Source organism: Protopterus annectens, chromosome 9.part0, assembly GCF_019279795.1.
Source record: "Protopterus annectens isolate FY-2018-M chromosome 9.part0, PAN1.0, whole genome shotgun sequence".
NCBI lineage: Eukaryota > Metazoa > Chordata > Ceratodontiformes > Protopteridae > Protopterus > Protopterus annectens.
The window spans coordinates 1,908,389,766-1,908,402,126 of record NC_056743.1 but is presented as its reverse complement, the minus strand read 5'-3'; the positions used below and the strand labels follow the sequence as shown (position 1 = coordinate 1,908,402,126).

At 37.8% G+C, this 12,361-nt stretch overlaps 1 protein-coding gene across 1 annotated transcript in view; it reads right to left on the bottom strand.

Annotated features, from left to right (window-relative positions):
* Positions 1-10,166, bottom strand: part of VAV1 (vav guanine nucleotide exchange factor 1) — a gene marked incomplete at its 3' end in the record, with an annotated part of 1,650,237 nt that extends 1,640,071 nt beyond the window's left edge. Inside the window, 1 exon segment of the mRNA XM_044084720.1 lies at positions 9,832-10,166. Coding sequence (XP_043940655.1) covers positions 9,832-10,035 — 204 coding nt within the window.
* Positions 10,167-12,361: the final 2,195 nt, after the last annotated feature.

The window sequence follows — 12,361 nt, the reverse complement described above, 5'->3', positions numbered from 1 at the left end:
CTGACACAATCAACAGAAAACATTTTCACCACTGATATATGTCTATCAAACACTTGATCCTGAATATCAAGTGTGGCGTTTCATGTCTGCAAGACCTTTATGATGTCACATATTTCATGCCATCCCCCTCCCCTGGTGTCATACAGCTGCAGCATGCCTAACCCATATCAACAGAGACATAACTGAGGCATGTTAGGTTCTATTTATGTACTTAGCTGAAAAAATACTAAAGTAATTGTTAGCAGTAATTATTTCCCCAGAGGATACTGTTGTATTTAATTCTAAGATGAGAAGCATTCTCATACACAGATAGTGAGCATGCAATCCAGAAGGCCATTTAGCAGCAGAGCCCAATTGCCAAGAGCATTGTCTAGTTAAGTGACTTGCTCAGAATCACACAGTAGACAAATGAAAACTACGGGAATCAAACCCTGGACTACAGAGCTAGCTCATTAGTAGCTCATAGCACTGATTATCTGCATTAACTGCCAGACAAACATCATGAGTGGTGCTCGCTTTCACAGAGCTCACAGCACTTTCTAAGTGTTTCTACTGTATCCGGAGCCGCCCGGGCTACAATAAGAATATTTTCTTCATTTACTGCTCTTGTACTTGCTTTATTCACTGGTTGCTAATGTTTGTCTGCATTTTTGAATACATTTATTTACTCTTGTGGCAAAAATCATCATTTCTCGGATTGTACAGCTTTTCTAGTTCTGTTTACTTCCAAATCATCTTGCAGAAGGGCAAATTAGCCAGGGCTCTATTGTTTGGTAGTCGTTTGTTGCTTTTCCACACTTGAGAGCTACTTTTGCTGTGCTTTTACATTAAGAAATTTCAGGGCTCTCCATCTTGTGGCAGAAGGTGTTTACCTGGTCTCCCTGAACTGGGTTGGGAAGCACTCCAAGGAGATCAAACTGTAGTCATTTATAGGCCTGAGGACATACTAGTTAGTTTTCAGCATTTTCCTCTGTGCTATAAATTAGGTGCATTTCCATGGAGCTGTTCACCTCACAGTGGTTGTTAGCAGCCCCTGTAAAGTAGCAAATTATTAATGTACATATAAAGATAGTACTTAGGCTTCTGGCCTGTAATACACAAAGGCTTTGTGTAAAACTAAGCTTAGGGCAGGGAGTCAGCACAGACCATAGCACTATCTAACATTTAGCCCTAACCTTAGACACCACTCAGGTGACCTCTGTAAAATCAAGTCCTGAAACCATAACAGCCCAACACTAATAGAGGTCCTGACAGCATGGATACACAATTTCCTAATGTCTCTCTAGCTAGCTTGGCAGATACGGACATCCTGAGAATAATGTAGCAGTTTTATCATGTAGTCATACAACCTTTTAATCCTTAAAGAAACTAACTCAGTACGCAAGAGATGTACATACATAACTTCCTTGGTGGCAACATCTTGCTTACGAAAAAGGTTGTCAAGAACACACACACTACATCGTTCATGCACTCTGCTCACAACACACACAGAATTTCTTACTCTGAGGAACTTAAAAAACTTCCCCAAACCTCAAAGACCTTGTAAGCTGTCAAACAGCAACACACATTCTCAGCAATCCCTAAAGCATGTACCAAAAGCAACAACAAACATCATACATAAATCTGTACCCAGTGCTCCCCAAAATACAGAGCCTCTTAGGCAAGCAAATACTTTACGAGGTCCTCTTATGATAGGCGATCCTGTTGCACGTCATACAGACGCCCTTCTCACGAGGAATGACAAGGAGAAGACAAGCGTTAGCTGCACATCTGGACAGCATCTGCAATATCACACACTGACTCAAGGCACTGAACCACAGACACTAATATGATTCTGTCATAGTCCACGTGAGTGTAAATGACCTGAGACTTACCTGACTGGACTGTATAAAAAACAGACATTCTGCATCTCTCTGAATATGTGTCATAGACAGATACATACATTGCGCTGAGCAGCATTCTACCTTCACCTACGATGATGCCACAGTATGAACAGAAAATTATCAATTTTAATAACTGGCTTAGTTTCTGTTGTCACTACAAGAGGATCCAATATCTATCAGTATGGGAAAATATAGTTAACAGACCATGATGTTTTGTTAAGGATGGTCTGCATTTGTTATACATGGGCTTTCAGATATTGGCTAAAACTTTATCCACCCCCTTAGAGCCTTTTTAGCCAATCCCAAATTGACAAAACTACCTACACAGCAAAAAAAAAAAAAAAAAAAAAAAAAGAAAAGAAAACCTTTAAAGCAACACTGCTCAAAGAAACTCCACACCCTACAACCTCTTCTCACCCTGGAGAATGTAGACTTTTGTGCTGCTACTGAGACTCGGTTTAAAGCCACAGGATGTACTCTGGCAGTACAAAGCTACAGTGCCTGCTACACACTTAGGCCAACAAAGGCCGAAGGTGGATGTGTCTCGATCTACATTAGTAACAAGTACAAGTCCAGGATGGTCAAACAGGGTGATGCCCTGGAGTTCATCCATGTCCAAGTCTCCATAGACAACGTTCCTTAACAGGTCCTGCCAGCAAACGGTTACCCTCTATAACCAATGAAGTTCACAACTCATACCTGGGCCTACTAGACACACTCAACGTCCAACCAAATACCCTATTCATGGGAGACTTTATCTCTCTATAGACTGGAAAATATACACTGCCTCAAACTCAGAGACACAATGTTTCCTGGATTTTATCAACACAAACACCCTGGACCAAATAGTGCACACTCTAACTAGAGGATCAAACACATTGAACCTACTAGTTACCAACATTTGAGGGTGTTGTACCCCTCCCCTATGTCATGTCCTCATTGGTGAGGTTAGACCACAAAGCTGTCTCCCTCAAAAGTAAAAATCAACCTGGAGAACCCAACTAAACCAATAATAGTAAGAAACTATTCTAAAATGAACTGTTCTAAAGTGAACTATATCCTATTAAAGGACAGCTTGTCAAAATTCAGGACTCCAGCAAACCCTGAAAACACAGCTACCTCTGCAGAAGTATTCACTGAAACCCGGCCCAAATGTGTGAATGGCTACATATTGACTGCTAACCTACCAGAAATAAGCCCAAATCACTCACCAAAAATTAACCCCATTGGTGTAATCATAACCTTAATAGGGTAAATAACAAAAGAAGAAGTCATGGCCAGAATCAGAAAATCAACTGTCATGGAGATAAGAGGTCTCTGATTCAACTGAAGAAGAACATAAGAGGCCAAGTAAGTCCAATAAGGCCAATTATGAGGTCAGGATAGCCTCCCAAACTAAGGACAATCACACGGCCTCCTTCATCTATGTCAGGAACCTTCAATGTAACACTCAGCAGTGTGCAGAACTGTGGTAAATAGCATAACCATCACTGACCAGGGTGACACAGCATATCTTCTGGCTGACAAATTTAGCTCTAACTTCACTCCCCCACTTGACTCCTACTAACCCCTGTGAAATACTTTCTGGCATATCTCCCAAATTATCTACATGGAGCAAGTACTGCCAGGGATCACTAAGCCCAAAAACACTGCTTCAGTATACCCAAACAAAATACCTGGTAGACTTCTAATTGCCTAAAACATGACCTAGCAAGACCACTTGAGGTGGTCTTCAACTATAGCCTCAAAACATGTATGGCTGAATGGAGGGACACAACGGTCATCCCTCCCCAAAAGGGTGGTCTATCAACCAACCCCAGGAACTATAGTCCTATCACTCTGACAGGTCTAATATGCAATGCATGGAAGGAATTATCATGGACATATTCAGCAAAGACAATGGCAATCTAGACACAATGGACCCATACCAGTCTGGGTTTGTTAAGGAAATGTCTTGCCTTTTCAATCTGTTAGACTTCTTTGAGAGGGTCAACATGGCTATGGATGAGGGAAAAACTGTGACTACCTTCTACCTTAATCTAGCCTAGGCATCCAGTACGATATCTACTCAGATATTATTGACAATACTTTTAGAACTTTCCATAAATCTCTACATAACTTGCTGGGTTGTTGGCTGGCTAACAGACAGAAACCAAGAAGTCAGGACCGGTGAGACCACTTCTAATAGGAGACTGGTCATCAGCGGAGTACCCCAGGTTTCTGTTTTGAGCCTGCTCCTGTTTGGCATGTATTTATCAGAAGTCAAGGGTGATACTGAAGGCCTCTTGCTCACCAAATTCACGGATAACTGTAAGTTGGAGAGCTGTCATAGATTCTCCCATGACACCAACATCCTATGAGAGGGTATAACACAAATGAATGATTGGTGCCAGAGCCACGATTAAAACTCAGTGTCAAGAAATGCATTACAGTGTCATTTGGAAAATCATCCACCCAAGGAAATTGCTCCATAGATAAAACATCTGTAAGACTTGACCCAGCAGTTAGGGATCTTGGAACATATTTGGTACAAGGAAAATGGACGGAGTACTGAGTTCACTCTAACAATGACACAAAAGTACCAAAATAGTAAAATAAAGAAGTTGCAGAGTTCCACGACAAATTTACCTTTTATTTATACAAAAAGAGAGTAAGCGCTTTCACAATCTACCCAGATCGCTTCTTCAGACTGTATTACAATGTCATCTTATCTAACCAAGCATTTTAAACCTTCAGTCATTACCACATTGCAGTTAATTAATCACAATTACCTAATTAAAACATGGGAGTGGTTCCCTTTCAATAAAAACTTTTTAAAAATCCAAAACTTCTTACTTTGCCATTCTTTTGTATCAGCTTGTATCTAAACAAATGACTTATAAAAAACAGCTCAGTGTATATATGACACAATAGAATGTTAATACAAAATATTAGCAAAACATTACCTATATAAATGCATGTGTATATATATATATATATATATATATATATATATATATATATATATATCTATATATATCTATATATATATATATATATATATATGTGTGTGTGTGTGTGTGTGTGTGTGCATATTATAATATAGGCCTAACTAAGCTAGATCACAACCATTTGGCAGACAAAATTCTTAATTTAATTTAATATACTTGAATTCATTATAAATATAGACATAAAGCAAAGGCAACATATTATATAATAAGGCATGGATATAATTAAATGTCATATTAAAAACATAAATAAACATTTAGCGCTTCAAATGTCGTGCTTTAAGGAAGGGTTTAAGTGATATCATTTATTCCTGGATGTTTATCTGCATTTAATTTTATAATCCACTTCTGTTTTAGTTCTTCTGTTTTATTGTTTATATCACCTCCTCTAAGGCCTTTCTTAACTACCTCAAGCACAAAGAATTTATAATTATGATATTTCCCTTCTTTTTGAAGATGTTTGGCTAGAGCATTAGTTTCTTTACCTGTCGCAATGTCTCTCATATGTTCTAGAATACGTTCTTTTAGCATCCTATTCATTTTACCTATATAGTATGCTTTGCATATTTGACAAAAAAACTGAAATATACCATGTCAGTAGTTCTACAGTCTGCATATATATTTGCTTCTATTTTAAATTTACTCACAGGATGAAAAAAGGCAGTGCAGGAAAAATATATCTGCATGCTATAGATTTTCTACAGGGGTAAGTACCTTTCCTCTGTGATGTAACTTCATGTATAGTATTATGTGATTTATAGCACAGCTGCCTTTTTAAAGACTTTTTATTAATGAAAGAAAAGTGCGGTGCAGAGTCTATTACTGTTTCTAAATCCTTGGATGCAGTTAGAATATTCCAATTCTTTTTAAAAACATTACAAAACACATTTATTTATTTATGTTTGTAATATGACACTTTTTATTAACATTTTATGTTTCTATTGTATGATATATACTGAGCTGTTTTTTATAAGTAATTTGTTTAGATATAAGCTGATACAAAAGAATGGCAAAGTAAGAGGCTTTGGATTTTTAAAAAGTTTTTATTGAAAGGGAACCACTCCCATGTTTTAATTATGTAATTGTGATTAATTAACTGCAATGTGGTAATGACTGAAGGTTTAAAATGCTTGGTTAGATAAGATGACATTGTAATACAGTCTGAAGAAGTGATCTGGGTAGATCGTGAAAGCGCTTATTCTCTTTTTGTATAAATAAAAGGTAAATTTGTCGTGGAACTCTGCAACTTCTTTATTTTACTATCTTGGAACATATGTAGACGGTAATCTGGCCTTTGATCACCATTTGTCCAGGATAGTAAGAAAATCATTGTAGGCCACCCAGCTCAAAAGCAAGGGTATGACATCCAGGTCCAAAGAAGTTATAGCACCGCCCTACCCAGCACTTATCAGACCCATCATTGTGTACAATGCCACCTTTGGCATGTACCTAAGCAGGTACTTGCAACAGTTGGAACATCTTCAAATGTTCCTCACCAGCAGAATCCAGGGTATGAATAACCTGCCCTACACAGATCACCTTAGGGCTCCATCTCTGTACTTTCTACCCTACAAAAGGGCCGCACTGAGACAGATACCTGGTGTCAAAGCCATGACCTGAAGCTCAATGCCAAAAAGTGCATTGTCATCCCTTTTGGTAAAAAGTCTGTACCCATGAACTACCACATAGGTGGTAGTCTACTTAACACCGAAAGTGTGATAAGAGACCTTGGGACACAGGTGGACAGTAGTCTCTCCTTTGATAATCACATCACCACAGTGGTCAGGAAATCCTTCTACGTGGCACACCTCATCACAAAAGGTTTGTCATCCAGAAAAAAAGAGGTCATTGTTCCCCTCTACTCATCACTCATTAGACCCATTATAGAGTACAACGCCCCTTTTGGTATGTACCTCACAAGATATCTACAACAACTGGAAAGGCCACAGAAATACCTCACAAAAAGGATTACTGGCCTCAAACAGATACCCTACACAGACCGTCTCAAAAAACTCCAGCTTTAATTCGTCGCATATCGCCTACTCAGAAGCGATCTCTGCCTAACATACAAAGCTATGTCAAACCCAGAGCTGTTCGACATGCTCCACTTAAAGAAATCCAATCCCTCTGAGCTACATGCTGTAGGGACCTAAACCTTGTCACCACAATAAACAGAACATGCTGGAGGGATAGATTCCTGCCCCAGAGACTTCATATACTCTGGAACAGGCTTCCTATCTATGTCAAACAGAGCTCCTCATTAGCACTCTTCAAGAAAAATCTTGATGACTGGATCTGAAATAGGAAATTCATCCCAGGGATCACTTCTGTGGCTCTGCTCGACAGGGGCACAGGAAAATAATTTTCTTGGGTGGCGAAAGCCAGGGTACCTTTCTGGCTTGGCTTATATAGGCCCTAGGGCCAATAGCCTAGTACCTAGCTATGAACCTATGAACCTATCCATAGATCCAATTTGCATTTGAATATGGACAGGGATGAACTTTGTTTTATGTGGATGGAGAGTCTGTTCCAGAGCAGCGGTATCCTCTGTGAGATATAACTGTCCCTCCAAACCATTCCTTTGATGTTGCAGAAGAGATTTAAATCCCTAGGCTTGAGTATTTCTGATGTCATTTGTCTTGCCGATGTACATTAAATCCATCTGTATTGGGTGAGAGTATGCCTTGCATGCCAAGACACAGGTCACCTCTTAGGATGTAGGATACAGAGTATAATAACAGGGCTTTGAGTTGCTCCATGTAGGACATGTTGTTTAGGCTTTGTATCCTAAAACCTATGAACCTATGTGAATGTGTGCACAGAGATATTTAATGCCATCATATGATATGTTAAAGCTGCATTGGTGAAATTATTGTTTATTGTTTTCTTAAGCCAGAAGCACCTCACCTGACTGCAAACATGAGTGCACGATTTTTAGAAGCACTAACTATGAAACAGTGAAGGTTACCAGCTACAGCAAAGTCACTGTATGTATCAAGTATCATAGGATAGTTCTGATGTATTTTGCTGAAGAACATGAAACGTGACACATACTCTAAAAATCATACCAGGAATAATGGTTCTGGTTTTTCTCTTTATGGTGTAAAAAACATATAAAGCCTTATATTCTGAATAATCAATAAAAAACCCAAAACTGCAACATGAAGCATTAATTGAGATGAAATTAGTAGCTTAATGAATAAATTTCCCCTGAAAAGTCAGACTTTGGCAAAAGGTGCCGTAGTTTATAATCCTGAAATGTTGACAACTCTGCCCAGCTACAAGCCCAAGAATTCCAGATTCTGACAATTCCCCTGGATTCCTGGGATAGTTATAAGATCCAGCATGTTTCATTTCTCAATAGATAAAGTTTGGGGCCACGTGTCATTTCACAGTTTACAAATGCCTTTATTTAATACTAATAAATGTACAGACTAGCCTCGGCATCTTTCTGTTAGAAATGAGTATCATTTTAATGTAGGTCAGTTGCATAACTTTGGAACCAAAGTGCATGATTGTACTATCAAACTGCATAACATATTTCCCTTGTTACTTCACCAGACATAAGCCTGAATCACTCACAAATGTAATAAAAATTTTACACTTAACATTTAAAAGTTAACAGAGCAAGAAATATATCATCTCCTCATAAAAAGAAACCTTGCTCTGTTTTATTACACGACAGTGGTAACAATACTAAAACACATTTGCACTAAAGGCGCGTTATAATGCATGGAGAATAAACCTTCAGTTCACACACAGCCTTTAACGTACAACAGATAGTAACCAGGTCCTCCCTGAAGCATATTTATGCCATTTTCAGATAATCACTGTTGTGAAGGCACCCTTGTGCAGTTGCAAATGAAACTTTAAGACTAAAGGTAAAGGTGGTGGATAAAATGATTATTAGCTTGACTTCTTCACTAAATTGTTGGTTTCCCTCATGAGAAAGTTAACTTTAAGAGCCGAGTACACTGAGAATACAAAAAATTCTCAGAGTTCCCACAACTTATATTATTAAGATTAATGTACTAAATTCTAAAACAGTTCCTGCATTTTATCTCATTATACCAAAATTAATGTTTTACCAAGTAAAACAGACATTTATATGTGGAAACCAGGCATTAAGTCAACAGAAGCTGAGCTCAGATTTCTTTTTAACGTGACTGACAGCATAAAAAAGTACGCTTATAAAAAGAGATAGCATCATTCTTATAAATGTTAACTTTAAAACTATAGCAGTTATATACTGTATCATTTGAATTATACTGTGTGGTTACAGGACTAAACATTGCTTGTTTTACATCAAAATACATAGCAGCTAAATAATTCAAAGTCTTCCTTACAGACTTTTAGTCAGGACACGCACTAACTAACTTTACTTAAAACTTATTCAAACTGCACTACAGGCAGCCAGGGCACACACTACTTAATTTCACTTTAGGTTATTCAAACTGCATTACAGCCATATATTCAGGTTATGCATGAGTTAATTTTACATGTTTTGCTGAATGCATCTGGAACAGAATTGTATAAACTGCATTCGACTTTTGGAAGGATGGTCACTTACAGCATCGTATCTCTGTTTTCAATCTTTTTTTTTTGCCAAGACTGAAAAAAATACATTTCTTTTATTAATTTTAAGCTACTTGTTAACTGATTATGCCTACTGGACAAATTGATCCCTTTAAGGGGTAACATAGGAGCACTGTCTGGTTAAGTGACATGCTGAGAGTGACACACTAGTCAAATAAAGGCGTAAGGAATCAAAGCCTGTACCTTAGGTGCACAAAGAAGCCAATTAACAAGATGCAGCTTTAGTCCTCTGCTTAACTGCCAAACTTAAATTAGTAAATTAGTAAAATGCTGATCTCTGTACATTTACCATGTCTTAAAACAGATCAGTAAATTAAACAAAGAAACACAATGAAACAGGTGTAAGCTGTCTTCAGTTCACATACCTGGGACATCTGGGGGCGCAGGTTGATTTCTCTCAGGTTCACAGAATGAGGGAGAAGGTTATTCAGTAACTGGCAGAGAAGAACACCATCACGCAGTGCCTGTGCTAGGTCACATGCCTGGGCCTCATCTGAAGTTACCCGGTGGTTTGGGGGTAATACTCGACACTGAATAAGCCAGTGGGCACACTGCCTCCACATCTCCATCCTTGCAAAGCTAAAGAAAACGACAGAGAGAAGCAGATCTTTTTTCAGCACTCGTCCATACAGCTGTCTCCCTCGCTTGTGCTCTCTCTCATGAACACATCTAACAAGAAGTGCACTGAACCAACTTCCTCTTTGTTAGCAACTGCTGTTCTCAAAACCACACTCATAATGTTGTAGATCGAAAAATACAGTTCCCAGAAGTCTTAGTTCTCTTTTTGACTATTTAAATCAGATGAAAGTGTTATAGTTGCAGAGCTGACTAGCATTCTTTTCAATCTTTCCTTATTTAGGATAGAAAATGGCTTTGTAACAAAAATAAAGACACTGGCTTATTCAAAATGACACCAGATGCACCCTTATTAGAAAAAACAAATACCAATATCCTCTCTACTGTTATTCAAAAGTAGAAGATTATGCTAGATTATTAACAAATTACCATGAGAATTAGAACATGTTGTAATATGAGTAATTAACCTGTGTATAATTCTTCACTTTTAAATTAGCTATTTACACTAACAGGATAAATTGTTACGCTTTCATTTCTAAACTGGCAGCAGGCATATGACCTGGTTCTGTTTTGGTCTCTGTCTACCTAAATGATGATAACAGTTGATTATTTCATTTTGAAATTGATAATAAACTTACAATATGTACTTTTTTCATCCGTGAATAGGCATTTACAATAAAGGGAGGGAGTGATGCCTCTGAATGCCCAAACTGGGCAGAGTTTGATAAGAAAATACCACAGCCTGTATCCATTTAGAGCAAGCAGAGAACTGTTAGCATACAACAAACCCTGCAGCTGATTCTACTGTGCACACTTGTCAGAAACCCAGTGCAAGGCACACCCAGACTTTCTGAAAGTTCATTAATATCTCATCACCTTCTATACACATTAGTTAAGTGAGCTCTTGCCTTCTTCTTACCTGTCCTGAAAGCCAGATGTTTGTAACTAATACAACCTTTAAAGAAGGTCTGTTTCTTAACTTTGTGATACCTCTTTTAAAGCAAATGGAATCTAGAAATGATGTGATTATATAATACTTTTTATTGAATCAACATAGGACTTTTTACAAAACAGCTACCTGACCTTTTGAACGAACAAGATCCCTTTATCAGGGCTTATTAAATTACTGATGTTAGTTACACAAGCAATAGTGCCTGATACAGTGGGCATTACAGGGAAATACAAACTGACCAAGGGTATTGTGAAACCCAAAACCATTTGCAGAGGACCTCCCAACTCCTGCAAGATCTGTTATTTCCCTGAGACACCCATACTGGCGGGAATTATTGTGCTTAGAAAAGAGACTGTCAGTAAAATGTTTTTATTATTAGTATATACATTTTTTTATATTTTTGATGTAAAAGAGTTCCTCTGTCTTATGTTTAAGAACATGTAATTTTGTAGAACATGTAATGGTTATTGAAGGAGGGCTTTTACATCCAAAATATAAGTTATTCAAATATTTATTAATGTCTACACACACTCACACTCACACTCACGCCGGCACGCATACACACATACACAAACACACATGCACAAATGCACACATGCATGTGCGTGCACATACACACAGACACACACAGTCACTTATTTACACGTTATTTGCATTTTATTAATGTATTAATTTATTTTCCCCATGACCACTAACCACGGTTAGTGAGGGGAAGGAAAATGCCTGGTCTCTGCAACTGCTGCTGATACTGCAATCACTTTTGTTACTTTGGATATTTATCTTTTATTTTACTTTTTAGACACTGACTGAGAGGAAGTGAAATAGTAAATCATTTTTTTTATTTTTTCACAGTCAGTAACGTCAATGTTTTAACCATTTTCAGTGAAGTTAATCAATTTGGTTGCCATTTTTTCTATCAATGCTTCACTGCACCTTAACATGTTGCCATGAAGTGGCAGACATTTTTATTGTGCTGTCTCTGTACATTAATACCCACTGGAGAATGTTTGTTCTCTAATATCTTTTTATTCACATTCTGCCCATTTTATGAAATGCGTTAGAACTCATTTGTGCTTACCATGTGAGAAGAGTTCTGTCATTTGGCTAAAAGTAACCCTTTAATGAAAATTACACACTGCAGTTGAGCCTCTGTACAGATGATATGTGTATATGTGTGTGTGCGTGTGTGTGAGAATCTGAAAATCCAGATGGTGGAGTTTGTGGCCTGCTTTAAAAGTAAAGGTTCTTCATGAATGAATGAACCAAAACAAAATTAATTTAGGAAAAAACAAAAATACTCTCAGAATCAGAACCAGATGTAACACAAGACACAACACCTGTGTTCGCTACGGCTCATATATTCTATT